We start from the raw sequence: 25,646 nt of genomic DNA on the forward strand, positions 1-25,646 counted from the left end.
GGCTGCAGCCCCTCGTTCCTGCCCTCCCAGCTCCCCCCGGCCGGCTGGCTCAGCCCTCCGGGGATTTCCCCACCGCCCCCAGCCCCTGGGGACCCCCAGGTCACCTCTGCTGTGCCACCGCTCCCCGTTCCTGGCAGCTCAGAGCAGGGCACAGGCGATGTGCAGAGCCCAGCACGGGCAGAGGCACACGGGCACAGAGCGCGGTGACACCGGGGGGGTGCGGTGACAATTGGGGGTTCAATGACACCGGAGGGGTGCAGTGACACTGGGGGAGGGGGTGCAGTGACAATTGGGGGTGCAGTGACACCAGGGGGGGGTGCAGTGACACTGGAGGGCTGTGCAGTGACACTGGGGGGGTGCAGTGACACCGGGGGGGTGCAGTGACACCGGGGGGGGGGTGCAGTGACACTGGGGGAGGGGGTGCAGTGACAATTGGGGGTGCAGTGACACCAGGGGGGGGTGCAGTGACACTGGGGGAGGGGGTGCAGTGACAATTGGGGGTGCAGTGACACCGGGGGGGGTGCAGTGACAATTGGGGGTGCAGTGACACCGGGGGGGGTGCAGTGACACTGGGGGGGGTGCAGTGACAATTGGGGGTGCAGTGACACCGGGGGGGGTGCAGTGACACCGGGGGTTGCAGTGACACCAGGGGGGTGCAGTGACACTGGGGGGGTGCAGTGACACCATGGGGGTGCAGTGACACCGGGGGTTGCAGTGACACCAGGGGGGTGCAGTGACACTGGGGGGGTGCAGTGACACCATGGGGGTGCAGTGACACCAGGGGGTTGCTGTGGCACCGGGGGGGGTGCAGTGACACCAGGGGGGTGCAGTGACACCAGGGGGTTGCTGTGGCACCGGGGGGCTGTGGGGTCAGGCAGGGGGAACCAGGACTGGCTCCTGGAGCCCCAGCCCCAGGAACAAACCCTTTGTCTGGGCTTCCGGGCACGGCTGGGACAGTTAGTGGGGATTTCCACAGGAATTTCGAGAAGCTGTTTGAAGATATTTTTATGCAGGAAAGGCAGTGGCCTTGCCTAATTATGAGAATTAAAAGGATTTGCGTGGAAGCTAACAGTAGGGAGTTGCTGTCACGTGGCCCATGTGTAGGGCTGGTCTCTGAGTGCTGGGGAGAGGAAAATCTCCATCCAGATTGCAGGAGCAGAGACAGAAAAAGAGGCAACACTGAGGGCTGGGACCGCTGAGCAGCACCAGGAGGAAATTGCTATTTACACGGGGGGAGGCAGCGCTTACATCCCCAGGGCTAATGCACAGCAGACATCTCTGGAGCCCCTCCAAAAAGGAAACTAGAGTTTGGTTTGGGAACTTCTGGTTCTAATTCCTGGAAACACAGCTTCAGCTCAATTTCACAGTGGTTTGTGACATTTTTCCAGTGGTTACACAAATTTTGGGAAAACATTCCTCTCCTTGGAATTGTCTTGTGATAATATAACCCCGCTTAAGTGGTTGGAGGTTTCATATGGCTTCACACCCCTCCAGAGGGGCCTGTGAGGAGCAGCCCCCGTCTGCCTGGCGTGGATCCTGCCTCCTCAGGCACAGGAATCCTTAGGGATGGGTTGTCCTTGAAGCTTTTTATGGTGCAGGTGCTGAGGCCCTGGCACAGGGTGCCCAGAGCAGCTGGGGCTGCCCCTGGATCCCTGGCAGTGCCCAAGGCCAGGCTGGACACTGGGGCTGGGAGCACCTGGGACAGTGGGAGGTGTCCCTGCCGTGGCAGGGGGCTGGAATGGGATGTCCCTGAATCCCTTTTGTGTCTCTGGGCTCCCAGGTGCTCTCTGGGAAGGGCTCCCTCTGCACGGGTGCTGCTGGGAGAGGGAGCAGCTCCAGGGTGTCACTGCTGATGGGAGCCAGCCTGGAGTGGGCTATAAATGCTGCTGCTCTGGCCACCTCCAGCTTTTGGGGGAGCTTTGCAGAGCTCCTGCCTGGGGCAGCTGTGCTGGTCACCCAGCCTGGGAGCACTGGTGGCTGCTGGAATCCTCCCTGGAGGCACTGGGCCTCGCCTCCAGCTCCTGTGAGGCCAAAGGCACTGGGATGGGACGTGTGGGTGTCCAGTGCAGGTGGTGGCCAAAGCTTTCCTGCCTTGGCTTTGGGCTTGGTGCACCTCTGGGTGCTGGATGCTGCTGTTCCATCTCCGAGGGACACGGGTGAGTTTTTCTGGAGCAGGATGAGGCACCTTTACACCCCCAGCTCCTTGGGGTCCTGCTCCTCTGCCTGGTGCTCCCTCTCCTCCCCACAACCCCTGGGTCACAGCTGTGGGAGTGTTTATCCATGGAGCATTACCAGACCCAAGCTCCCCTGTGGAACGTGGAGAGAGGCTGATCTTTTATCTTTGGAGAGGAAATGAGTGGCAGCTGCTTGCCTGGGCCTTTGAGGGGATTTTGTATTTCTCCCAAAAAGGAGAGTAAGAATAGGCAGACTGTTTAGCCTTCCCTGACAATGGAACTTTGTCATCTTTATAATTAACTCTGTTATTTAAATACTTCTTCCATGGATATCATTGACAATTTCATAGCCCTTGGTTCCTTTACTTTTCCATTTCAGCTTCCTGCACTGCAATGACTCCCAGGGGCGTGACTAATTTCACTTTTCCATTTAATTGAGAGCTTGTTTCTGACTTTGTGTGTTTAACTGTAGCTTGGCCAGCTGCTCAATGCCTTGTCACTGCCCAAAATGCACCTGTCAGGCCTTTTCTTTTCCTCCTAGGGAATTTAGAGAGCGTCTATGACCAGCTCTTCAAAAACATTTCCATCACAGTGAGGTGTTGTGAGTTTTCTGTATTGTGTGCTGTGTGTCCACCTCCCCCCTTAAGGAATTCACCCAAAAAATCCTGAGCTTGAAGCTCTTCGTACTTACGTATCACTTCTATTTTTCTGTCACTGAGGACTTCTCTGGGGGCCTGTGGTGATGCTTCCTTTGCCACTTCTGTGAGTGGATTCCCTTCTTCCCCTCTCTTGCTAAATATCCCCCACCCTGCTCTGCAGAACCCTTGTGCCAGCAGTCCTGGAGGGACAAGGACCTCCTGAAGCTTGTGGGCAGTGAAAGATCAGGGATGAAGGGAATGGTGAGGCTGGAAGCACACCCTCCTCTCAGGATGAGATGTTACCTGGACCATAAGTGAGGGGACAGTGATCTTCAGCACCACTGACCCTGCCTTTGCCTGCAAATGAAAACAGGGAGTCATGGCTGTCCCATCCCTGGAAGTGTTCAAGGCCAGGTTGGGCAGGGCTTGGAGCAGCCTGGTCCTGTGGAAAGTTGTCCCTGCCATGGTTGGAACTGGATGATTTGGAAGGTCCCTTCCAACCCACCCGTTCTGTGAGGCTCCTTTGTGTTCTTCCTGCACCACGTGAAATGTGCTGACTGCCTCCAGACGTGCCAGCTCCCTGACCCAGCAGTGTCCCACCCTCATCCCTGTGCTTGAGCAGCCGCCACATCTGCAGGAGCTGTGACCTTGCAGCCACTGCCTTCCTGGTCTGTGATAACCCACAGCAGTGATAATGCAGAGCTTTGTGGTGTCCCACGTGTGGGCACAGCCCTGGTAACATTTACAGTGGGAATTGCTCCCAGGGGACACAGAGAAGGGTCACTGTGGCTCCAGTCAAATGGGGATTTGTGCTGCTGAGAAACTGAGCCTCTGCAATCCCCCACTGAGGCATTACTCTTTAAAATAACATTTCTGATCTGTAAGTTATTCTAAGTCCCTTTCCTGGCCAGAACAGGGTGAGCACAGACCCCAGCATGGCAATTCTAAAAGCTGCTTCAACATGAGGCTCTCAGGGTGCCTTTGATCACTGGTCATCAATAGCATCACTGAATTATGGGGACACAAAGCAGACATTGAGAGTGGCAGCCAGGCTCCAGCACCCTGAGGATCATCCTGGAAACAAAAGTCAAACTTGACATCAGGCTGGGAAATGCCAGAGGGGTTTGTGAGTATCCCTGTGCTCTGAGCAGGATCCTGGTCTTGGGGGTCTGTCAGCAGGCAGGGTTGGGGTCACACATTCGGACAGGAGGAGGGAGGTTTGCAGTTGAACAGGTGTTGGAGCAGAGTTTAAATCTTAATGAAGTAGTAAAAATGTAAGTAAGCTGCCTCTGAAATTGGGGAAGGGGAAGACAAGCAGCACTCTGGGGAATTGTGCCAAAAATTGACAGAGTTGGGCGAAGTGCCACCCACGCAGCGTGACAGGAGGAGCCCAGCAAAGCTGGGAGCAGCTCAGGGGTCAGGGGTACACACAGCTGCCCAGGGCCTCAGCTGAAGAGTTTTCTTCTGTTTTTAACAAGGAACCAAAGGAAACAAACCTTCCCCAGTGGCTGAAAGCACAAGCACCAGAAGCCTCTCTCAAGCCTGAGGAGCTGGGTCCTGCTCTATCTGCTCTGACACCTGCCAGGGAGATGAAAGGGAGATGAAAGGGAGCAGTGCCTCTTCTGGAGACAGCTCCCCTCGGGTGCACGGCCTGGGGGCGTTGTCCCGGAGATCCCTGCTCTCCCTGGTGCTCCAGGTCTCTGAGAGGCACGTGCCAGGCTTGGCAGAGGCGGCACAGCGAGGAGCTGGGCGTGTCCAGGCAGGTGAGTGTGGCAGAGCACGAGCAGGAGGTGAAGCCAATTAGCTAAGACAGATGAGAGGCTCGGCTGTGGTTACAGCAACGTGCAGGGGAGAGAGGAACTCATGGCCCAAGGCATCATCATTCCCTTCATCCCTGATCTTTCACTGCCCACAAGCTTCACTAGGTCCTTGTCCATCCAGGCACCGCTGGCACAAGGGCTCTGCAGAGCAGGGTGGGGGATATTTAGCAAGAGAGGGGAAGAAGAGGTGCTTCCAGGGACCTGGAAGGAGCTGGATGTGGAGATGGTTGTGGCCCCACAGGCTGACTCACAGGAGATGGCACTGATATTTCCATTCAACGGGAAACCAGTTCCAAAACCAGTTCCAAACCTGTGGTGTCTGGGGAGACTTGGCAGCACAAGTGGTAATGATGAGTACTGCAAAAAAATCGTGGGAGGTTAATGAGCACGAGCTGGGAGCTGAAGAGGGTTGGGAGCAGAGACCCCAGCCCGGTTTGCTTTTCATTTTGGGGGGATCTGTCCCCCTGCAGAGGCTCAGCTGTGTCACTGCTGCTCCCGTCTCCTGTCTCGTCTCGCCCACCCCTGCAAATCTGCCTGAGGGCCAGGAGGAGTGACTGCATGGAGAAAAGTGAGCTGCAGAAGGGAAAAAAAAGGAATTGAGTAGGTGGAAATTCATGTGTGACTGTGAGAGGTGCGACGCAGTAAGGAAAAGTACTGCTCCACTCTGAAATGCAGAGCTCTGAAATCGTGTTCCACGGAAAGCTCGTGAGTGCTCGGTGGAGGGAGCGCTGTCACGCTGAAGGTGTCGCTGAGGCTGTTTGCTGCAGTCACATGGAGAAGTTTCAAACAAGAATATACCCACAGCACATTTCAGCACAGCACGGGAGAAGGGGAAGCCCTTGGTGTCTGCCCTGGAGCTGTATTCACAGCCAAGGAAAGGTGCAAGGTCAAGGATCAGATCTCTTGGAGGCTGGTCAACAACAGGTCAATGTTCCCCTTTGCTTTACAACGGGGAACTCAAGGGGATTCCTTATGATGTCTAATGCATTATCTGGAGCAGGGCTGCTGTGTTTTTGCCATATACAATGCCTCATTTGTGTCTAGCCCAATGAAAGAGTCCTGGGAGCAAGGAAGATGCGAGTGTGATATACAGCCACGTAATAAATAGACCTTGAACATTGCTGCCTGAGGGCAATTCCAAGAAACCTCTGGTACAGCTCCTGCATTCTGGCAGTCAGGACGCCTGCTGTTGTCTCCTGGGGTTTAAGGAAATGCATTAGTGCCCAAGTTGTGAGACCTGGAGCAGCGGGTGGTTTTCCACCGTCCCTGCCCCTGTAACGCGGGTTCTGTCTGGTTTTTGCAGGGTGGGAACGCTGCTGGACCGGGGCAGCGTTGGAGGGAGGCTCCAAGATCCCCCGAGGACAGTCGGGGATGAGGGGTTTAGCTCGGAGCCAGCCCCTCCGCGGGGCTCTGTGGCTCGGAGCTGCCGTGCGGGGTCGGGGCTGGCTCCTCTGGCTCCTCAGCTCCCGCTCCTGCTGTCACTCCAGCTTTCCCTGCTTGCTAAACTTAACTGGCAGAGCGCTTCCCCGGAGGAGAAGGGGCTCCTTCTGCCGCGTTAGCGATGGATGTGTCACGGGCACCCAGTGACAACGGCAGCGAGGATGGGCTGGGATGTGGAGGTGGGAGGATGCTGGGCTCAGATGAGGGAGCTGATCCAGCTGAAGGCTCACTCTGGAAAGAATTGCTGTTTTCCGAACAAACCGGTTGAATCCAGCTGGTTGTGTGACCCACCCAGAGATAAGGCTGGGGACAGCAGCTGGGGCTGAGCTGATGCTACTGCAGGCAGAGAACCTGGGCTGGAAAGGGCCTCAAAGATCACCCAGTTCTAACCCCTGCCATGGCAGGGACACCTTCCACTATCCCAGGCTGCTCCAAGCTCCAGTGCCTTGGGCACTGCCAGGGATCCAGGGGCAGCCACAGCTTCCCTGTGCCAGGGCCTGCCCACCCTCCCAGGGAAGGATTTCTTCCCAATATCCCATCTAACCCTGTCCTCTGGCAGTCTCCCCCTTCCTTCCACAGCCCCCACCCCTGCACCAGGTACAGAATCACCTAATCTAGGTAGAAACTGCTCTTTTTTAAAAATTTATTTTAATGCTGGAGTAGTTTTCTGCAGATGTTCCCTGAGTGAGTGAGCGAGCTGTGGGATGTGGGTTGGTGAGTGAGGGAGAATGTGCTAATGTGTGGTCAAGGACGGCTCAGGGGTGGGAGTGAGGGATTAGGGCAGCCACAGCTTTCCTCTGTGGGGAGGATGTGTGAGCACAGCCCTGCAGAGGCTCGCAGGAGGACTGGCTGTGGCCAGTGGGACGAGCTCTCAGTGGCCAGGGTTCTGGCCAGTGCTGCTGGATCCCTGCACGGTGTCCAGCTGACCTGGCTCACTCGGGGTGAGACAACCCAGCTGCTTGAAACAATAAATCAAAGCAGGCAAATATGGCAGGGATTATGGGGGATGCAAGCTGTTGTCATCCACAGGCAGGAGGATGTGGAAGTCTGGGGCGTTTGTTTATTTTTCCCTTCAGTGATAAACGTCCTCAGGAATGTGGTGGGGTTCTTGTGGTGTCCTGTGCAGGGCCATGAGCTGGGCTTCGTGATCTCTGTTGGTACCTTCCAACTCAGAGTATTCCATGATCTTCTTTTGCAGTTTGGATGCACAGTCCCAGGGAAATGGGGCTGGGAGATGTCCATGGCTGTCCCTCACCAGTCCTGCCGCCCTGCTCTGCCCCCACATTTGGAGCTCAAACACAACGAGTGTCTCCTGATGAATGCAGGAGAAGGGGAGAAGGTTCCTCGCTGCCTGCCTGAGGCCTCGGTTCCAGTGGTATGTGTGGTGCTTCATGTGTGGCAGAGCTTTGTGTGGCCTCGATTCTGTCCTCATCAGAAAATGACAGTCTAGGCATCATCATTTTCTGTGATTCTGGAAAAGAGCTGAAAAAAAAAATCAATTTCCAGCCCCAGATATTCACATCCTCTAAGGCAGTGTCCTATAAATCTAGTTACAGGTTCTTCTCTATTAGCAGTAAGCGCTGGAACACTTTCAGATATGAACAATGGTGATGGAGAAGGATAAAACCAAAATAGTGCTCCCGTGGCTTTGCGCAGGGTAGAATTAGGGAGCATAATCCAAATAATAACGTCTCATGCTTTTATGGGGCTGTGCGCATATGGCGTAAATGACAGCTCATTAAACTTTATATCCTGCCTACAAGATAAGCATGTAATTAGTATTACATCCTTTTTTATAATTAGGAGGCCTCATCCAAAAAAATGTGGCTCACAAACCATATTTGAAGGCGGTGACTCAGCCCGAATTAGGCTGTGGTGTGAGGATGGAGAGACTCGTGCTTTAGAGGACTAAAAAAACAGAGACAAAAGGTTGAGCTGGTGTCAGGTTCCTGTGGGTGCCCGCACCCACCCGCTGGAAAACACAGGTGGATGAACTTTCTAACACCGGGCGTGGGGCCGGAGGAGCCCGAGCTTTGTGCAGGACCATCCTCCCGCAGCTCGCAGGAGCTGGCCCGGGCCCCGGCGGCGTTTCACGGCCGAGCTGACAGGAATGCTCGCTGCGAGCGGGGCTCGCCTTCCACGGCTGAGCGGGGGAAACGGGGAACCGCAGCCCCTCGGGGATCGTCCGCAAGCGTGGCTGTGGGTCACAGCCCGCGGGGAGAGGTCACCGCCGGCCCGGCCCGGCCCCGCGGGTCCCGGCCCGGGGCTTGGGGCGCTTCGCTCCCGGCCGGGCCGGGGCGTTCTGCCATAAAGCAACACCAGGATGTGAACCGAAATAAGCACAGGGAAAAGTGCCAGACGTGGGAGCCCTGGTGCCGGTTCTTGTGCTGGCTTTGATTTTTTTGGGGGGGGTTTGTTTTTTTTGGTTTTTTTTTTTTTTTGGGGGGGGGGTTGCTTTTTTGGGGGGGGTTTGTTTTTTTTTTTTTGGGGAGGGTTTTTTTTTGGGGGGGATTTGTTTTTTTGGGGGGTTTGTTTTTTTGGGGGGGGTTGTTTTTTTTTGTTTTTTTTTGTTTTTTTGTTTTTTGGGGGGTTTTGTTTTTTTGGGTTTTTTTTTTTTGGGTTTGTTTTTTGGGGTTTGCCCGGCCCGCGGGGCTGGCGCTGCCGGTGTGTCCCGGTGTCCCGGCGATCAGGGCGGCCCCGCGAGGAGGAGCAGCTGTTTTGTGCGGCTGCAGCTTGCTCCGGGAGCTCCCGGCCGGGGGGAAGGAGGTGACGAGCCAGCTGCTGCGCCCGGGCCAAATTCCTGGCGTGCTCCCGAAGGAAGCGGGCTGTGGGGAGAAGCCACCGGGGCTGTGTGCGCGGCGACAGCCATCGGGAGAAGTGGCGACATCCACCATCTGTGGAGGGAAGTGGTGACAGCCATCGTCCGTGGGACGATGCTTTTGGGGGCACGGTGCTGGGACAGGGGCCCCGCAGCTCCTCCCGCAGCCGCTCCACACACCCAGCGCTTCCAGGGGATTTACGGCTTCATTCTCCCCGATCACACCGCTAAGCCCGGGCAGTAATCTCCCGCACGGATGTGCCATGACGGGAGCAGAAACGTGCGGGGCGGGCCGGAGCGGCGCTCCCGGAGGCCGGGCGCGGGTTTCCCCGCGGCGGGGTCGGGTCGGGCAGGGTCGCGGGGAGCGGGACAGGGCCGGGCTGGGCCGGGCTGGGCCGGGCTGGGCTGGGCTGGGCAGGACCGGGCCCGCCCCGGGCAGAGGCGGCTCCGCAGCGGCGGCGCCGGCCCAGGTGCGGGAGCTGCGGGCAGGGCCCGGCCCGGCCCCGCCCCCGCGGCTGATTGGCCGAGCGGGCGAAGTGGGCGGGGAAAGGCGGTGCTGGGGCGCGCCCATTGGCCGGCGGTGGGTGGGCGTGGCGCGGGCGTGGCCCGGGCGGGGCCCCAGCGCGGCCGCAGCGGCTCCGCCCCCGCGCGGCTCCGCTCCCGCCGCTCCGCCCGGCCCCGCTCCCGGCCCCGCTCCCGGCCCCGCTCCCGCCTCGCCTCGCCTCGGCCTGGCCCCGCACCGCGCTCCCGCCACCCGCCCGCGCCGGCGGCTGCGCGCCTCGCCCTACCAGCCCTTCCGTTTTGCGTTTTCTCCGGTTTTTTTTATTTTTTTTTTATTTTTTTTTTTTGGCGTGCTTTCCCCCCGCCGTGCCGGGCAGCATGGGGCTGCCGGCGCTGGAGTTCAGCGAGTGCTGCCTGGACAGTCCGCAGTTCCGGGAGCGGCTGCGCTCCCACGAGGCCGAGCTGGAGAAGACCAACAAGTTCATCAAGGAGCTCATCAAGGACGGGAAGTCGCTCGTCGCCGCCCTCAAGAGTAAGTGCGGGGCTGGGGGAGGCCCTGCGGGACCCCGCGACCCCCGCCCGCCCGCTGAGCCCCGCCCGCCCCGCGCTGCCCCCGCAACCGGGGCTCCTCCATCCGGGACCACCTGCGCCCGCCCGAGCCCCCCCGGTGTGGCTGGGCCACGGGGCCGCGCCTGCTCCTGCTCCAGCAGGACGTGCCTGGCCGTGGGGACACGTGCGGTCCTGCTTCTGGACCATCAGCACATGCACGGGCCCTGCCCTAGCCCACCTAGGCACGTGTGCTCCTTCGGGGTGGATCCATCGGGACCTGCAGGGCTCCGGTGCTGCTCCATGGGGACGTGCGTGGCCGTGGTGCTGGCCCACCAGGTCCCGGCCCGTGGCCCTCGGGGGTCGCATCCTTTGGGAGCGGTTTTCTGGGGTGATGGGTTGGTGCCTGCCCGCCCCCCCCACTCCGGCTGTGCTCTGTCCCGTCCCCGCTCAGGGTGGGGGATGCCCGGAGCCCCCCCTGTGGCTCTGCCCGGGCTGACCCCATCCAGTGCCGTCCTCTCCGTCTCCATGGGGAAGCGGAGGTGGCTGCAGAGCTGCAAGCCGGTGAGGAGCGCTCTGGGTGGGAGGGGGATGCAGCGATGCAGGCTCCGGGGCTGGGGAGACCCTCACCTGTGGCTGGCAGCGTCCCGCTCCTCCCTGGTGCCCGGGCAGGGCTGGCTCCTGTCCCCGGGGCTGGGGACAGCTCTGCGTGGCTGCCCCGCTGCCAGCGTTGGGTGGGCTGTGCCCTGGGGGTGCTGTGCTGAGCCCCGAGCTGTGGAGCTGTTGTTTCTGCTGTTCCCTCACGGGGTCATGGGGGTTTTCTCTGTGTTTAGGTTTCTTTGGCCCAAATCACAGGGCATTTCCCCATCCAGGGGGGTGCCTGTACCCACCACGCTGGCAGCACACGTGGTCACCAGTCTGTGCCACGGGGTGACAGGGGCACATCACAAACAGGTGCCATGGAGCCCCTGCAGTGGGTAATTACCCCCCAGGGTAATTCTGGGGGCTGTGGGACAGCGAGGTCACCCCAGGGTGCACGGGCAGGTGATGCTCCATCCATTCCCACCACCCTGTCCGTTCCCAGAAGGGCTGATTCCTGCTCCCTCCCCTTCTATCTCACACCGAGCCCCATGGGTGTAGTTCCTGTGTGCTGAAGTAGCAGCTGGTAACATCTGGCTTACAGGGACTCCCATTGTACCAATTCTTGGCATTTGGGGTTAAAAGAATCTCAAACCCGACAGCTGTGGGTGCATTCATGGTTCTGCAGGTCTGAGCTGTGTTCTGCTGTGGAGTGGTTGCTGAAGGCAGCAGTGCCTGGCCCTGCCTGTAGCATTCATTTTATCCCAGAACAAATCCTACAGCGCTGTTCTTCACAGAAAATACATTTTGGCAGTGAGCTGGTGAGTCCTCAGGTGTCTCTGGGCTTAGTCAGTGAGCTCGTGGCAGGTGCTGGCTGAGGTGCTCAGCCAGCCCTGGCCACGCTGTGTGCAGGTGTTTTGGGGTGTGCTGGGAGCCCCTGTGGGCTCGTGGCTGCCAGTGGGCTCCTGTCCCCCGGCCGTGGCCGTGGCCCAGCGCCGGGCAGGAAGAACGCTCGCTGGCCTCTGCAGATAAGGATGTTTTTATGGCTGAATTGTTTTGTAGCTTCTATTGAATGTGTTCCTGGATTAGCCCTTAATTCCTGCACAGGGCTGGGGGGGAGTTCCAGTGCTGCAGGGACGGGAATAATGCTGATTGTGCTGCAGGGTAAATCAGTGCCCAGGCGCCGGCACTGCCTGCCCTGCCGCCACCTCCCTGGCACCGGGGGAGGGCCATGTGGGGCAGGGCAGTGCCCGGCAGGCTGGGAAGGGGTGTCCCCTCCCTGGCTGGGATGCTCGGCCCTCTGTGCATCCTTCTCCTGCTGTAGGAGTGACTTGAGGGGCTGTGGGGCTGCTTCGAGCCGTGATGCCTCCGGCTGCTCCCGTGCTGGGTGGGACCTGCGCTGGCTCTTCCCACGTGTGTCACCCTCAGTGTGTGACAGGTCCGAGGTCTGATGTGTTGCATGAGGCCTTGCAGACCATTGCAGTGTCCAGCAGCAGGGACGGAGATGCTCCAGGGGTGAGGAGCTGCCGTGCTGCCTGTTGCTGGTTGTGTCACTGCTGCAGGGGCTGGGATGTCACCCCTGTGAGCCAGTGCACATCTGGGCGCCGTTCCTGTGGCCAGGGGCTTGCTTTTCTTAGCCAGCTTTTATTTTTTAATGGTGTTTCCAAGTGGTTTTGGTTTGTCTGGCCCGTGGCTGGGCGTGGTGGCCTTATCTCACTGTCATTGTCTCCATGCTGCTCCTCAGCTGTTGCTGGGACACGTGGCTGTGGAGCTGGGCAGGCCTGGGGGCAGCAGACCCCTGGCTCAGGACTTGAGGGGTTCTTGGGGGTGTCTGGGCCCTTGGGCAGCGTGACTGCCTGCAACCAGAGTTTCGTGAGGTCTTGGCAATATCCTCTCTCGTTTTCCTTCCTCTCGCCTTTTCTGCTGAACGTTTCACATCCTCTTTGTGTGAAGGCAGGCGTGGGGAGAACATGTAACTCTGTGCTGTTGGTGAGGGGCCGCTGGGGCTGGGCGGTGGAGGGGAGGAGGATGAAGAGGGAGGAAGAGCCCTCTGCAGAGCTGGGCAGGAGCAGCAGCACGGGCATGCAGGGATGGTGAGACTGGAGTAAGGACACGGGGCAAGGTCTCTGCCAGGGTTTGGTGAAAGGGCTGCTCTGCCCTGCTTTCGCCCTCAGTGTAGGTACAGAGAGAAACAGGAATGATTCACAGCACTTTCTCCTTCCCTTAGAAGAAAGAATAAATTCAGAATGTTGAAAATGATCCTCATTTGCTGAAGGGCTGGTCTTTCTAAATGTCCTCAGATGTCAAGGGCATCTCTGGAGTGTGTGTGTCTGTGTGTACATAAATGCTGTTGGATCTTTTTCCCCCACTGAGTTTCTGTGCCTGTTTCCATTGTCTCCCTTTGCTGCTTGGCTGGTATTCAGTGACCTGGTTTTCAGCAAAACGTGTCCCTCTTCCTCCCTGATCCACCATCCATAAATTATTCAGAAAGTTTTGCAGATGCAGAGACTTCAAGTGTGACATAAATAATGAACTCGAAGCCTGGATGCCGTGAAACTCGTTCTCCAGCACAGGAGCTGTGGTGACCATGAGGATGCTGAAGGATTTTGTCCCTTTGCCTGTCCCTGTGCCTGTGTGAGGGCCAGGCAGGGAGCCAGTGGCTCGTCCCTGTGCTGGCATCACCTCCAGCCCCTGTGCTGGCACGGAGGGGGAGCTGGAGGCCAGGCACCCGCATGGTGATGTGGAGATGCCCACAGCTTGCTTTGGGAAGCGAGCAGCACACCTGAGGGTAGAGGATAGAGGGGCTGCCAGCCATCACCTCCCCCTGCTGTAGCACAGGGCTGAGCCTGGCACCCTCCTCCTCCTCCTCCTCCTCCTCCCTGTGCCCTTCTCCTGTGCTGCCAGGCGCCGTGTCCCGGTGGCGATGGGGCTGTTGTCCCCTCCAGGCACTGGGTGCAGCCCGGTGCCCTGCCACGTTTCTGCTGGTTTGTTTTCCTTCTTCCAACTCCCAGGCACTAATTTGAAGCCACCAAACCCGTCCACGCCCCGGCTGCTGCACAAACTGCAATTTGTGTGGTGGGGCTGGGCCGGGCTGGGCTGGGGGAGGCTCTGTGAACCCCCTCCCCACGAGGGCACACGGGCTGGGGCTGTGCCATGCCCCGGGCTCCCATGGGAAAGGCGGTGGTGCCCATGCCCCAGGAGGCACACCTGGGCTGGTTTGGTGTTTTGGATCACTTTTCCTTGTGCTGTTTTCTTGGCCAGATCACGCAGAGCTGTGGCTGGCAGTGAGGAGGGACGGGACCGAGGGGGTGATGCTGGGCTGGACCCGGATCCTGCAGTGCCTGGGAACTCCTCTGGCCCCGCCAGCCTCCCGGGGCACACGCTGTGCCACTGCCCCACAGGTCTCATGCCAGCTCTGCCCCCCACCAGCGTGTCCCCTGCTGGCTGTGGGGAGCAGCTGGGGGTTGCCCCTGCTCCCAGGTGAGGTTTGCTGTCCGAGAGGTGTGGTCTCCCTTCTGTCTGTGCCTGCAGGGTGTGATTTTAATGAGTTGTCCCCTGGGCTGACCCCTGTGTGCCTGGCCACCGTGGGAAATGCCAGCAGGGCTTTTGCTGCAGCTCTGGGGTGTTTCCTGGGACACGTCCTGCTCCGGGGCTGCTGTGCAGCTCACAAGGTGAAGAGGGCTGGTGGGGTAGCTCCTGGTGCTGCTGTTGGTGTTCCAGACTCGGGGATGTGCTTGCACATGGGCTCTGTTCCACAGGTCTGCAGCTTCTTGGTGAAAGCAAGCCTTTATGGGACGTCTGTGCCCGTGGCTGTGGGGTGGCAGTGCCTGTCCTGGATGGAGCTGGCACTGGATCTGCACCAGACTGGAAGTGAAAGTGAAACTTTTGCCCAGTGTTTGCTTAATTTCCTTTTTACACAAACAAGGCTTAGGCAGGTGATAAGGAAACCTGACAGGGATTGCCCACTTTGCCACTTTGTCATTGCCTTTGCCATCCTGCTCCCCATGGCCCCTGGTTCAGCTCACTTGGTCGCCCTGGGAGTGGGTCGGGGGAGCCCTGGCTCGGCTGGGCAAAGGGCAGGTAGAACACAGGCTGCTGTGCACCCCAGGTGCCCTCGTGTGCCTCTGCAGGGAGAAAGCCCTTGGGTGTGCTGAGCATGATCCCACTCTGGGGCTGCTTTGTAACCTGCTGCCATCTGAGGTGACAGGTCCTTGTTCCCCAGGTGTTTGGTGCTGGGGAGAAGGAATCCAAAGCCCATCTGACGTTATTTTCATCCTTCTTGCTCTTCTGGTCCCTGAAGAAAACAGTCACAGCCCAAACCTCCTCACCAGCTTTGCACAGAGGGGTCAAGGATCAGAGGTTTAGGTCTGGCCTTTCGAGGAGCAGCCCCTGTTTGTGCAGGTGCACACCTGAGTGCTCAGAGCTGTGCTCCTGCCCCGGAGAGCGCTGGGCTTTGCAGGCTCCAGTTGGGAGCAGAAGGAGCTTCCTGGAGGGTGCAGAAGCAGCAGTCAGCACCTGGCTGGGTCGCTGTGACCGCTGGCACCGGGCTCTGCTCGGGCTGTGCCCTGGGAAATGGTGCTGGGCAGCCCAGGTGAGTCACCTGCAGCTGCACAGCCCAGCGCCAGGAATTGCTGCCTTGCCGCAGGGGGGATTTCCTGGAGCATCCATGCGTTTCCCAAGGAGCTCATTCCATGCTTGGAGGGGCAGGGGAGGTTCCTGCCTGCCCCGGCCAGGCCTGCCTGGGCTCTCCCTCTGCCTTGCAAACCACAGGGAAAGCACGTGGCTTTGGGTTTGGCTGGTAAAATGATTTACTTTGATTTTTTTCCCTGCTTTGCTCACCCAGCCGAGGTGTAACGTGGCTCTCCTGTGCCAGGGTTCGTTTTTCCCCCCCTCTTCATTCCTGTAAGAAACAGTTGGTGCAGGGAATACTTTGAGCTGTGGAGGAGGGACATGGTTATGGCTCAGCCAGGGCTGCACCAGTGGAGCCAGAGACACCAAGGACTTCTCTTCCTTTGCATGACCTGTGTGGCTTGTGCAGCCACATCTTTAATAACTTGTCTGGGATTTTATTCAAATGAGGGCCAGGACGGGTGATAATAGTGTGCTTCAGTTTTAGCAGAAGTTGATCCTCCTCTTCCTCCCCAGTGGAAATTAGCAGCAGGAGCTCATTCCTGCTTGGGAGATGCTCTTTGTGATGGTGGGTCTGCACTGTGAGCCCTGGAGGGTCGGGCCTGCCAGCAGGGCTGGCTCCAGGGGGCTGCACACTTGTCCCACCTGGCTGTGCCTGAGTGCCAGAGGGAGCTCACCCCACGTGGATGCTGCAGTGGTTCCCGTGTGCCCTGCCCGGCTGTGATCCATGCGGGACGATCCTCACACCCAGGAACCAACCCAGCATCCCCAGGGAACATTCACCCATCTCCCAGGGGCTCCCACCCCAGCCAGGACCCCACAGTGCTGGCAGCTTTGGGGACTGCTGGCGGAGCCAGGGAGGGCAGGGTGAGCTCCTTGGGTGCTGCGGGAGGCACTGGGTGGGTGCTGTGAGCCGTGGGGCTGGGCTGGAGCTGGCTCTGCACTGACAGGGAGCCCCGTGAGCACCGGGGTCTGGGTGTGTGCAGGAGAGCCCGTGCTCGTGATTGCATCCTTTACACTGTGCTGACACGGGGCTGGTTAACAGGGCTGGGGGATCTCAGTAGCTGGGAGCATGCCACAGAGCACCTCTGGGCACGTGGCCCCATACGCTGGGATGGGGACAGAGCCCCGAGGAGCCGCGGGGCCCGCGCTGAGCGCGTGTGCCAGGCAGGTTAAACCCAGCTTCTGGCATGGCAGGGGATGGCCTGGGATCAAGGGCAGCTCTGAGAGGCAGGGGCTGGCACTGCCGGGGCTGTGGAGAGTGGCAGTGCACACCTGTGTCCAGGGAGTGACTCTGGGCAGGGGGGCCTGGGAGGGGTGTGAAGGGCCAGGTTGGATGTCCCCGTGTTCCTCCAGCACCGGCAGTCACCCACAAGCTGTGTCCTGCTCGTGCTTCCAGCGTGGAGCAGATTTGCCTGGTTTGGGTCAGGAGGCTGTTTTCCCAAGGCTGCAGATGTGCTGGCACAGCTTGAATCATCTGTCTCCATTTGCTTCTGCAATGCTGCCAGACTGAGAGGTGTGTGGCATCACCTGCGGCGTGTGTGGCATCACCTGCGGCGTGTGTGGCATCACCTGTGTGCCCTGGACACGGGCTGGGAGCGGTGGGCTCTTTAGGTTTCCCCTTTAGGTTTCCCCTTTCTTCCTTTGCTGTGCTGTAGCAGCTCGCAGTGACGTTGGGTATCCGTGTGAGGAAATGCCGTTCCCATGGTTGCTGCGGGGAGGGTGGGAGGCGGCGTGCCCGCGTGTCCCTGTGCTCTCTGCAGGTTGGCACACGTGGAGCTTCTCCGGCTGATTCAGTGCCAGGCGTGGCATGGGGCAAGTCCTTGCTGCCTGCCAGACCCCTGCCCGGCTGGCAGAAGGGGACCACCAACCCCTTTGCACCCTAAAACCCTGGTGTGCATCTCCCTGCCAGCATCCCTGCACAAGCCAGGGCAGGGCTGCTCAGGGCTCGGCATTCCTGCACCACGACAGAGGGGCTTCAGTGCCCACACCGTGTCCGGGGGGCAGCAGCGGTGCCAGTGCAGCCCAGGCAGCCCTGCCCACGCTGTGCTTCTGGTTTGGGGCATTCTGAGCCCCTTCTGCAGCATCCAGCGGGGGCCGGGCTGTGCCGGGCATCCGTCGCTGCCTGCGGGTTCCTTCGTGCCTCGCTTTCCCCGAGCGCGGTGATGAGGAGCTGGAGCGTGACCGGGGTGGGCGGGAGGGGAGGCAGAGCGAGGGGGAGCTCGTACGGAAACCTGCACAGCTTGTTCAGCCCTGCGGTGAATCATCCTCCTCCTCCTCCCCCGGGCACGCGAGCGGCTGTCACCGCCGGCGGGGACGGCGATGTTTTCCCCGTTTATCCTGGGATGGGATGTTTTCCCAGTTTTCCTGGGACAGGGATGTTTACCTGGGACAGGAATGTTTTCCCCGTTTTCCTGGGACAGGGGATGTTTTCCTGGGACAGGGATGTTTTCCTGGACAGGGATGTTTTCCTGGGATAGCGATGTTTTCCCCGTTTTCCTAGGACAGGGGATGTTTTCCCCGTTTTCCTGGGACAGGGACGTTTTCCTGCGACTGGGATGTTTTCCTGGGACAGGGTTGTTTTCCCCATTTTCCTGGAACAGAGACATTTTCCTGGGACAGGGATGTTTTCCCTGTTTTCCTGGGACAGGGACATTTTCCCGGGACAGGGATGTTTTTCCCATTTTCCTGGGACAGGGATGTTTTCCTGGACAGGGATGTTTTCCTGGGACAGGAATGTTTTCCCCATTTTCCTAGGACAGGGATGTTTTCCCCGTTTTCCTGGGACAGGGATGTTTTCCCAGTTTTCCTGGGGCAGGCATGTTTTCCCAGTTTTCCTAGGACAGGGATGTTTTCCCCGTTTTCCTGGCACGCTCCCCACGCCAAAGGTGCTTCCACCTGCTCCGTGTGGTCCGTGACCTTTAGGGCTTCACCCCGGCTGTTAGTGGCAAGGATGGTCTCCAGCATGGCTTGCAGGAGCTGGGAATTGGCTCCTCTGTGGAGCTGGGGGGTCCTGGCACGCCGAATGAGATGAGCTTTGAGGTCCCTTCCAGCCCAAACCAGTCTGGGATTCCATGGTCCACAAGGAGGGAAGTGTGAAGGGCTCTCTGGGCCGAGTGACCTGTAGAAAGAGCTGGTGTGTGCCTTTCCCTAACACTGCCTGCTACCGTGTCCCTTTGCTGGCTTTTTATTCTGTTTCTGGCTGAAGCAGTGTCTGTCCAGAGCGATGCCCTCGTTGAGTGCTGGTTGCTAAGCAATGTTTTACAAAAAAAAACACCCAACCGTTGCAGAGCAGAGCATTGGGTGTCTCTCCCACGAATTCTAGGGGAAAGCCCAGGTTAAAGGCACTGATTTCTTCCTGGAAAGGATGGTCAGATACTGGAACAGGCTAGCCAGGGCAGTGGTGGAGTCACCATCCTGGAGGGGCTTTACAGATGATGACAATGGTGATTGTTGGCTTTGGCAGTGCAGGGGGAACAGCACGATGTGAGAATCTTAGAGGGCTTTTCCCACCTCAACTATTCCATGGTCCTGTGCTGTGCCTTGGGCTGTGCATCCCTGTCCTCACCCTGCGTGCCTCCCTATGCTCCGCTGCAGGTTTTAATTTATATTTCTCTTTTCCTGCCGAAGCAGGAAAAATTGACTCACTTGCCACTGATGTTCCTGCAAGCACAGTGGGATTTTTCCTGTTCTTACAGCTGAGGTGGAGGAGCACCGGCGACAAAAGGATTTCCGCAGCCTCCCTGGGAGGAGAAGGAAGGGGGTTGTGCAGGGCAGCTTCTGGAGGGGCTGGGAGCTGGCCCCGCTCCCTGCCCTGGCTGTGGGCGAGAGCTGCTGCCTCTGGGATGGGGACAGGGGACAGGGGACAGGGGAGGCACTGCCCCATGTGCCAGGAAGGTCTCCTGTCCGTCCTGCCCGCAGGGACAGGGCGTTGGTCCCCTCCCCACCTGGGGCACGGGGGTCTCTGGGCCCTTCACCCCCTGGGGACCCCAATGCTTTAGTGCTGGCCCCTTGAGAAATCCAGCGGGCTCCCTGTGGCCCACCTATTAGCTGATTAGGTTTAATAACTAACTAATCCAGAAGCGGGGCCCGTGCCTGAGGCAATCTGCTCTGCCTGGTGGGGTCTGGCAGGGGCTCTGCCACAGCCCCCCTGCCAGACCCCCTTCTGCTCCACTAATGGGCATTGCCTGGGTCAGGAGCAAATTTCTTCTGGATTAGTGTCCTCTAAATCGATTAGCTGTCTCGGGCAGGCCATTCTGTCCTAATGAAATGTGATTCCCGGCTCCAGTCGATGAAATATTGTGGTAACAAGGGTAATCTGCAGCCTTCCTGGGGGTCGTGCCAGGGTTTGGAGAGGAATCACAGAAATACACGATGATTGAGGATGGAAACGACCTCCAAGATTATCCAGTCCAACCTGTGACCCATCACCGTCTTGTCAACCAGCCCAGAGCACAGAGTGCCACATCCAGTCCTTCCTTAGACATCTCCAGGCATGGGGGCTCCACCACCTCCCTGGCAGCCCCTTCCAATGCCTCACCATTCTTTCCAGCAAGAAATTTCTCCCGATGCCCAACCTGAACCTCTCCTGGCTCTTGGAGGAGAAGCTGCAATTATTGGAGCGGTGTTATGCTGATAGGGACTGACCTGCACTCCCCAGTGGGGGAACTGGGGCCAGTGTGGAGCTGTGAGTAAAACATGGCACTTCCATCCTGCCCTCAGAGGTGCTTTACTCACAGGTGTGAGGCTGGAGGCATTTACATGACCTGCCTGGGGCAGGGGCAGTGTGCAGGTGGAGGGGAAAGGCGATATTCAAAATCCTGCTTTTGGGAATAGCGGTCAGGGATTGGGGTTTGGAGGTCAGGCACTGGGTGCAGTGGGACAGCTGAGCTCAGCAGGTCTGACATCTCCCTCTCTGAGCCACCACTGTGCCCAAATCCCCGGCCTGGTTGGGACACAGGGATTTTCACTGCTGCTTCCTCACGCTGTGCGCCGGTGCAGCCGGCTGCCCGTGGAAATGCCAGCCAGGGCGGTAATTTTCCATTTCATTACCACGTCCCTGATGTTTTCCAGGCACTTAAGCTGTTGCCTGTGTTTGCTGTTTGGATGCATCCCTCCTCTGTGTTGGAGTGGTGAATATTTGCATTTGATTTTATTCGGAGACCGTGCCTGCTCCCACCTGAGCTCCGACGCCCGGCTCCCTGCCTGGCAGACTCTGTGCCACAGGTTGGGACGGGCCAGGGGGTTCTGCCATAAAACAACACCAGGATGTGAACAAAAATAAGCACAGGGAAAAGTGCCAGACGTGGGAGCTGGGTGGGGAAGTGGAGAAATCCCGTTTTATTTTGTTCTGCTGCTGAGTGCACGAAACGCTCCGTGTCCAGCGCAAGAGACCGGGGGTGGCATCCGGGGGGTGCTGCCCTGAGCTGGGGGGCAGCTGGGCTGTGCCCCTGCAGGAGCTGCAGGCAGTGATGCTCTGGGGGCTGTGGGAGCACTGGGATGTTGCTGTGTTCGTGCAGAGCACCAGGAAGCCCCCTGGGCAGGGGTCACCAGGGGCTCTGCTGATCCCATGTGCTGGTTCCCTGCACGGTGATGCTCAGCCTGGAAGCTGCCTGCCAGGGTGGTGGTACCTGGCTTCAGCCCCTTTACCTGCCAGGGCCATCCTGGGGGTATGTAGTGGTTGCCAAGGCTGCCAGGAGGGCTCTGGCAGGCCTGTGTTTCTCTGAGCCCCACTGCTGCTTGCTGGGAGTGAGGACTGGTGTTGGGCTGTGCCTCCCTGCAGCTGCAGACATCTGTCTCCTCAGGCTCTCCAGGAACGGGGAGCCTTTTGGGGGTCGTTTACATCATTCCTGGGTTTTGTTTCCTGCGTGGCCTGGCTGCAGGCAGGGCAGGCTCTGCTGCCTGGCACCTGTGGCTGCACACACAGCTCTCAGTCACTCCAGCTGCCATCGCTGCCCTTCGTCCCACCCGGCATCAGCGCCTCTGTCACTCTGCCCACGGTGGTCTCTGAGTCAAGAGCTGCTGCAGCTCCTTAAAATAACCTGATTAATGCAGAGCAGGGGTAGGGCCAGACTGTGCTGGGCACGAGACAGAGAACCACTCTTTGGAGTGGTTCCTGCAGAAAAGTCCTGTTTGGGCAAGTGGAGAACATCCTCCAGGGTTTCCATGCGGGACTGTGGGAGTCTCCCAAGTCTTCCTTTCCTGGTGGGGTGGAGAGGTCGTTGCTTGATGGTTCACATGCCCAGTGCTGAAGTCCCTCCAGGTGGGACCCTTGGTGAGGGGCACTTCATTAATCAACTGCATCATTAACCCATCCCTGCTGCCCTGACCAGCCCCTCTCCTGCCAGTGTCACAACCCTGGTGACACTCTGAGGGGGGAAAGGCAGAGCCATTTGCATGAGCTGGGTTTCTGCAGTGTCTCAGCCACTGTGAGACAAAGATCTGACTCACGAAAGTGGCTTTGTTGCAATATGACTTGATGGGCAAGCGCTAAGAAAAGCTGAACAGGAAGGATGGAGAGAGGCTGCAAGACCTTTGCCCCCGTGGCAAAGCAGGCTCAGCACTGGGCTTAGGGCTCCAGAGCCTGAGGAAGTCCAGAGCTGATTCATGGTTGGGAACTGGGACAGAAGGGCAAGGGTTCCAGATGACCATCAGCTCCCTCAAACCAGGGGAAAACAGGAGAGTGGCTGCAGCAGTGGGAGTTGAAGGAAGTGGCCTCTTGCCTTGGTGCTGCTGCAGCCCTGGCCCAGCTGCTGGATGTCACACTGGACATTCTGGACTGGCCCTGATGGTCCTTCTGGCTCCATTTCCCTTCCTGCCTTCCATCAGGAATCTTGGGAAGCTCTGCAGAAACGTCCTGGCCTGGCAAAGCTCCCAAGATAACTCCAAGCATTATTGATTTGGGGGTGGCACGATGACGTGGCCAGGGTGCTGGGCTGGTGGGCAGTGGGGGATAATTTCGGCTGTGCAGCCAGGCAGTCCTTCCAGGGGATAACTTTGTTTTTCAGGAAGCACAGAACCTTTATCTGTTAAGACACCGTGGCAGTAATTCCTGTCTCCAGCGTGTTGCTCAGATCTGATCTGCTGCTTGAGCCTGGTCAATGGTGCCATTCAGCACACAAAGGGTCCTGTGTCCCTCTGCCCTACGGAGCCACGCTGAGCGTGGGGAACCTCGGCTGGCAGCAGTGCCCAGCACTCCCCTGGCTGCAGGGCAGGGCTGAGCCAGGCCTGGGGCACCTCCTGGACCTGCAGGGCTTCAGGTCTCAGCACCCCTGAGCGGTTTTGGGGTTTCTGCTTGGAGCGTGCTTTGTAGGGAATATGTGCTTGTGAACTTTTGTGGTAAAACTGAAGCGCTGGGGTTTGGCCTCCCTGGCTGTGCTGCTGAGACAAGGCTCAGCTGGAGGCTGTGTCTGTGGAAAAGGCACCAAAATGGGGTCTGGGGGGCTGTGGGGCCACGTCAGCGATGCTCTCCCTGCCTTGGGGGTCCTGCCTGGGGTGACTGCAGGGACTGTGCCCGTGGCCCTGCTCCTTGGGGTCACCTTGCTGTCTTTGCCTCCATCTGTGGCGTGTGCCAGGCCGTGGCAGTTGTGCAGAGCATGGTGGCAGAAGCTGTGCTGGAGGTGGGGTGGGCTCTGCCCATCTGGTTTTATATATTTGCTCAGGATGATTCAGAGGGGGAACCTGCCAGCAGCTGCTGTCCCATCCTAAATCACGGATTAACTCCAACCACCTGGTGGAGAAGTTGTTTAATAAACAAATCAGTGCTAATTCGGTATGGAAGTGACTCTGGGCCCGGGCCAGGCCCAGAGGACCGCAGTGTCTCACGGGAGCAGGGCTTTGCTGACCTTGCTGGGAAGCTCAGAGAGGGGATTTAAACCTTCTGGAGCAAATGAAGCGTTTTGTGACGCTGCCCTGACGCTTGGTGCTGACCCCAGTGCTGCAAGGGCTGGGGCTGGGCGGGTGAAACCCCAAGCTGGCAGCTGCAAACGCTGCTTTCAGGCACGAGCTTCTTGTTGCTGGATTCCTGCACGAACTGCGGGGCCAGGTCGGACGAGTGTCCCATGCAGGGTGCCCCGTGCATCCATGGGCCAGGCCCAGCTGGCCATTCCCAGCTCTGACCTTGCCCAAAGCCCCTCCCTGGCTATCCCTGAGTGTTGTGTGACCCCAGAAGGGTGCTGTGCTGCAGCCCTGGGTGTCCCTGAGTGTTGTGTGACCCCAGAAGGGTGCTGTGCTGCAGCCCTGGCTGTCCCTGAGCGTTGTGTGACCCCACAGCTGCTGCTGTGCTGCAGCCCTGGGTGTCCCTGAGCGTTATGTGACCCCAGAAGGGTGCTGTGCTGCACCCCTGGCTATCCCTGAGTGTTGTGTGACCCCAGATGGGTGCTGTGCTGCAGCCCTGGCTATCCCTGAGCATTGTGTGACCCCAGATGGGTGCTGTGCTGCACCCCTGGCTATCCCTGAGTGTTGTGTGACCCCAGAAGGGTGCTGTGCTGCAGCCCTGGGTGTCCCTGAGCGTTGTGTGACCCCAGATGGGTGCTGTGCTGCAGCCCTGGGTGTCCCTGAGCATTGTGTGACCCCACAGCTGCTGCTGTGCTGCAGCCCTGGGTGTCCCTGAGTGTTGTGTGACCCCAAAAGGGTGCTGTGCTGCAGCCCTGGCTATCCCTGATCATTGTGTGACCCCACAGCTGCTGCTGTGCTGCAGCCCTGGCTCGCCGTGGGGACAGACACCATATTGCAGCTCCCTAAGCACCCTTGGCAGGCTGTAATCCGGCTGCTGATTAGAGCAGCTCTTCCCTGGGTTACCCATCCCGGCTGGCCCCCTGCCCTGGGGAGCTGTGGGGCTGTGGAGGTGCTGCCCCAGGGGCTGTGTCCTGTTCCCTGCAGCCAAACGAGGGCTGTGGGTGGTGACCCCCCAGGTCTGCCCTGCTTGGGGCAGAGGGGCTGCTGGTGGGGACTGGCGCTGCCCTCCTGTCCCTCTGTGGGGCTCGCAGGGGACAGACAGCCTGAGCCTGGTGTTGTGCTGCTCCGTGCTGTGGGGGAAGGAAGGGGCAGGAGTCTCAGTTCCTGTTGTCCACTTGAACAGTAAATATAGGCTATTAAGCAGTTTTCTTTGCAGGAAGTGTAGAAATCCTGCTCCGTGTGAGCAGGGAGCCCAGAGCTGGGAGCAGCAGCATCCTCTGTAGCAGCATTAACCCTTCATGGCCAGACTCAGCACCAGGCTTGTCTTTAACCTGAACCACCCATCCTGCTGCTTCTGCCCTGTCCTGGGCCCAGCTGAGCCAGAGCTTTTTGCTCTTTCCAGCTTATGCAGCAGCCTGGCTGCAGAGTCAGCTCTGGGGAGAGCCCCCACCTCTGAGCCAGCAGTTTCACTTTGCCCTGGCTGACCTGATCTTTCCAACACAGGACCAGGCAGGGGGGGACATTTGTCTTCCTGACCTCTCAGTTTGGTGTGTTGTGGTTCCCCTCAGTGTCCTACCCGTTGTTTCTGGGGTGCTGATTGCAGACCTGGCTGAGTGGGGTCACCCCACAGTGCCCAGGCTGCTGCACTCATGGAGGAGGGCTGGGAAATCATGGCACAATCCTTCTACAAACAGCCTTTTCCAGTAGTTCCAAATTCCTTTGGAAGAGGCTTTTTATGTAAGAAGCAACCACTTCAGCCTCCTTGTAGTAGCAGCAACCACTTCCCAGAAAGACTGAACTCTGAGTGGCTGAGGAGGAGGAGGAGGAGGAGGGGGGACACAGGGAGCACGAGGTGCTCCTTTGCTGCTGACCCCTTGCAGGATTCCTGGGGGCTGGAGAAGGTCCCTTTATCAGGTTTGGGGGGAGCCCTGGAGCTGGAGGTGTGTGGCTGGGGTGGAATTCAGCCAGCAATAGCCCAGCTGCAGAGGGAGGAAGGTGGGGTGACCCCTGGGCTGGGTGTGAGGGAGCAGGGACAGGCAGAGGGGTTACTGAGGCTGCTTCCAGGAAAGGCTGCTGCCCTCTGACCTGCTGGGAGCTGTCTCCCTTCCTGCTGTTCCTGAGGTGGGTGTCGAGGATGCAGTGGAGGGGGAGAATGCATCACTTTTAAAAGGGCATTTTTTTTTTTGCATCCTTGGTGGCTGTAGCTGTGCAGGTGGACTTGGGTGTGGCAGTTTTCTGTCAAGGGGACTTTCCTGAAGGGATTGTCCCATCCTCACCAGCCCAGGTGGGAAAAGGGAGCCATGGGAGGTGATGATGATGATGATGAGACCTGCAGCCTGAGCTGCTTGTGTTGCTCAGGCAGAAGGACTTTTCAGGCTTTTTTTGTGGTGGCTTTCCCTGATGCTGTGGTTGACTGATCAAGCCAGCAGAGAACCTGGAAGGAAAACTTGCCAGCCCCTGGTGTGACTCATGTGCAGTGTCTGGGTGGTTTTGTTGTGCGTGAGAGGAAGCAGCAGATTCTGTCGAGCCCTTGCAGGATTTTGGGTTTGCTTGTTCACAGCCCTGGGGAAGAAGAACCCTCAGGAGCTGAGGCTCATCGAGGGGC

The 25,646-nt window shown here is 58.8% G+C and overlaps 1 protein-coding gene across 3 annotated transcripts in view; it reads left to right on the plus strand.

The window, feature by feature from the left end:
- Nucleotides 1–9,759: 9,759 nt before the first annotated feature.
- ARHGAP26 (Rho GTPase activating protein 26) overlaps nt 9,760–25,646 on the plus strand; it is a 104,368-nt gene continuing 88,481 nt past the window's right edge. For all 3 annotated transcript variants that reach the window (XM_053991024.1, XM_053991025.1, XM_053991026.1), the window contains exon 1: nt 9,760–9,923. In XM_053991024.1, the coding sequence (XP_053846999.1) occupies nt 9,770–9,923 (154 nt within the window). In that variant the 5' untranslated portion in view covers nt 9,760–9,769. The remainder of the gene's footprint in view (nt 9,924–25,646) is intronic.

Source organism: Vidua macroura, chromosome 15 (genome assembly GCF_024509145.1).
Source record: "Vidua macroura isolate BioBank_ID:100142 chromosome 15, ASM2450914v1, whole genome shotgun sequence".
Lineage (NCBI taxonomy): Eukaryota > Metazoa > Chordata > Aves > Passeriformes > Viduidae > Vidua > Vidua macroura.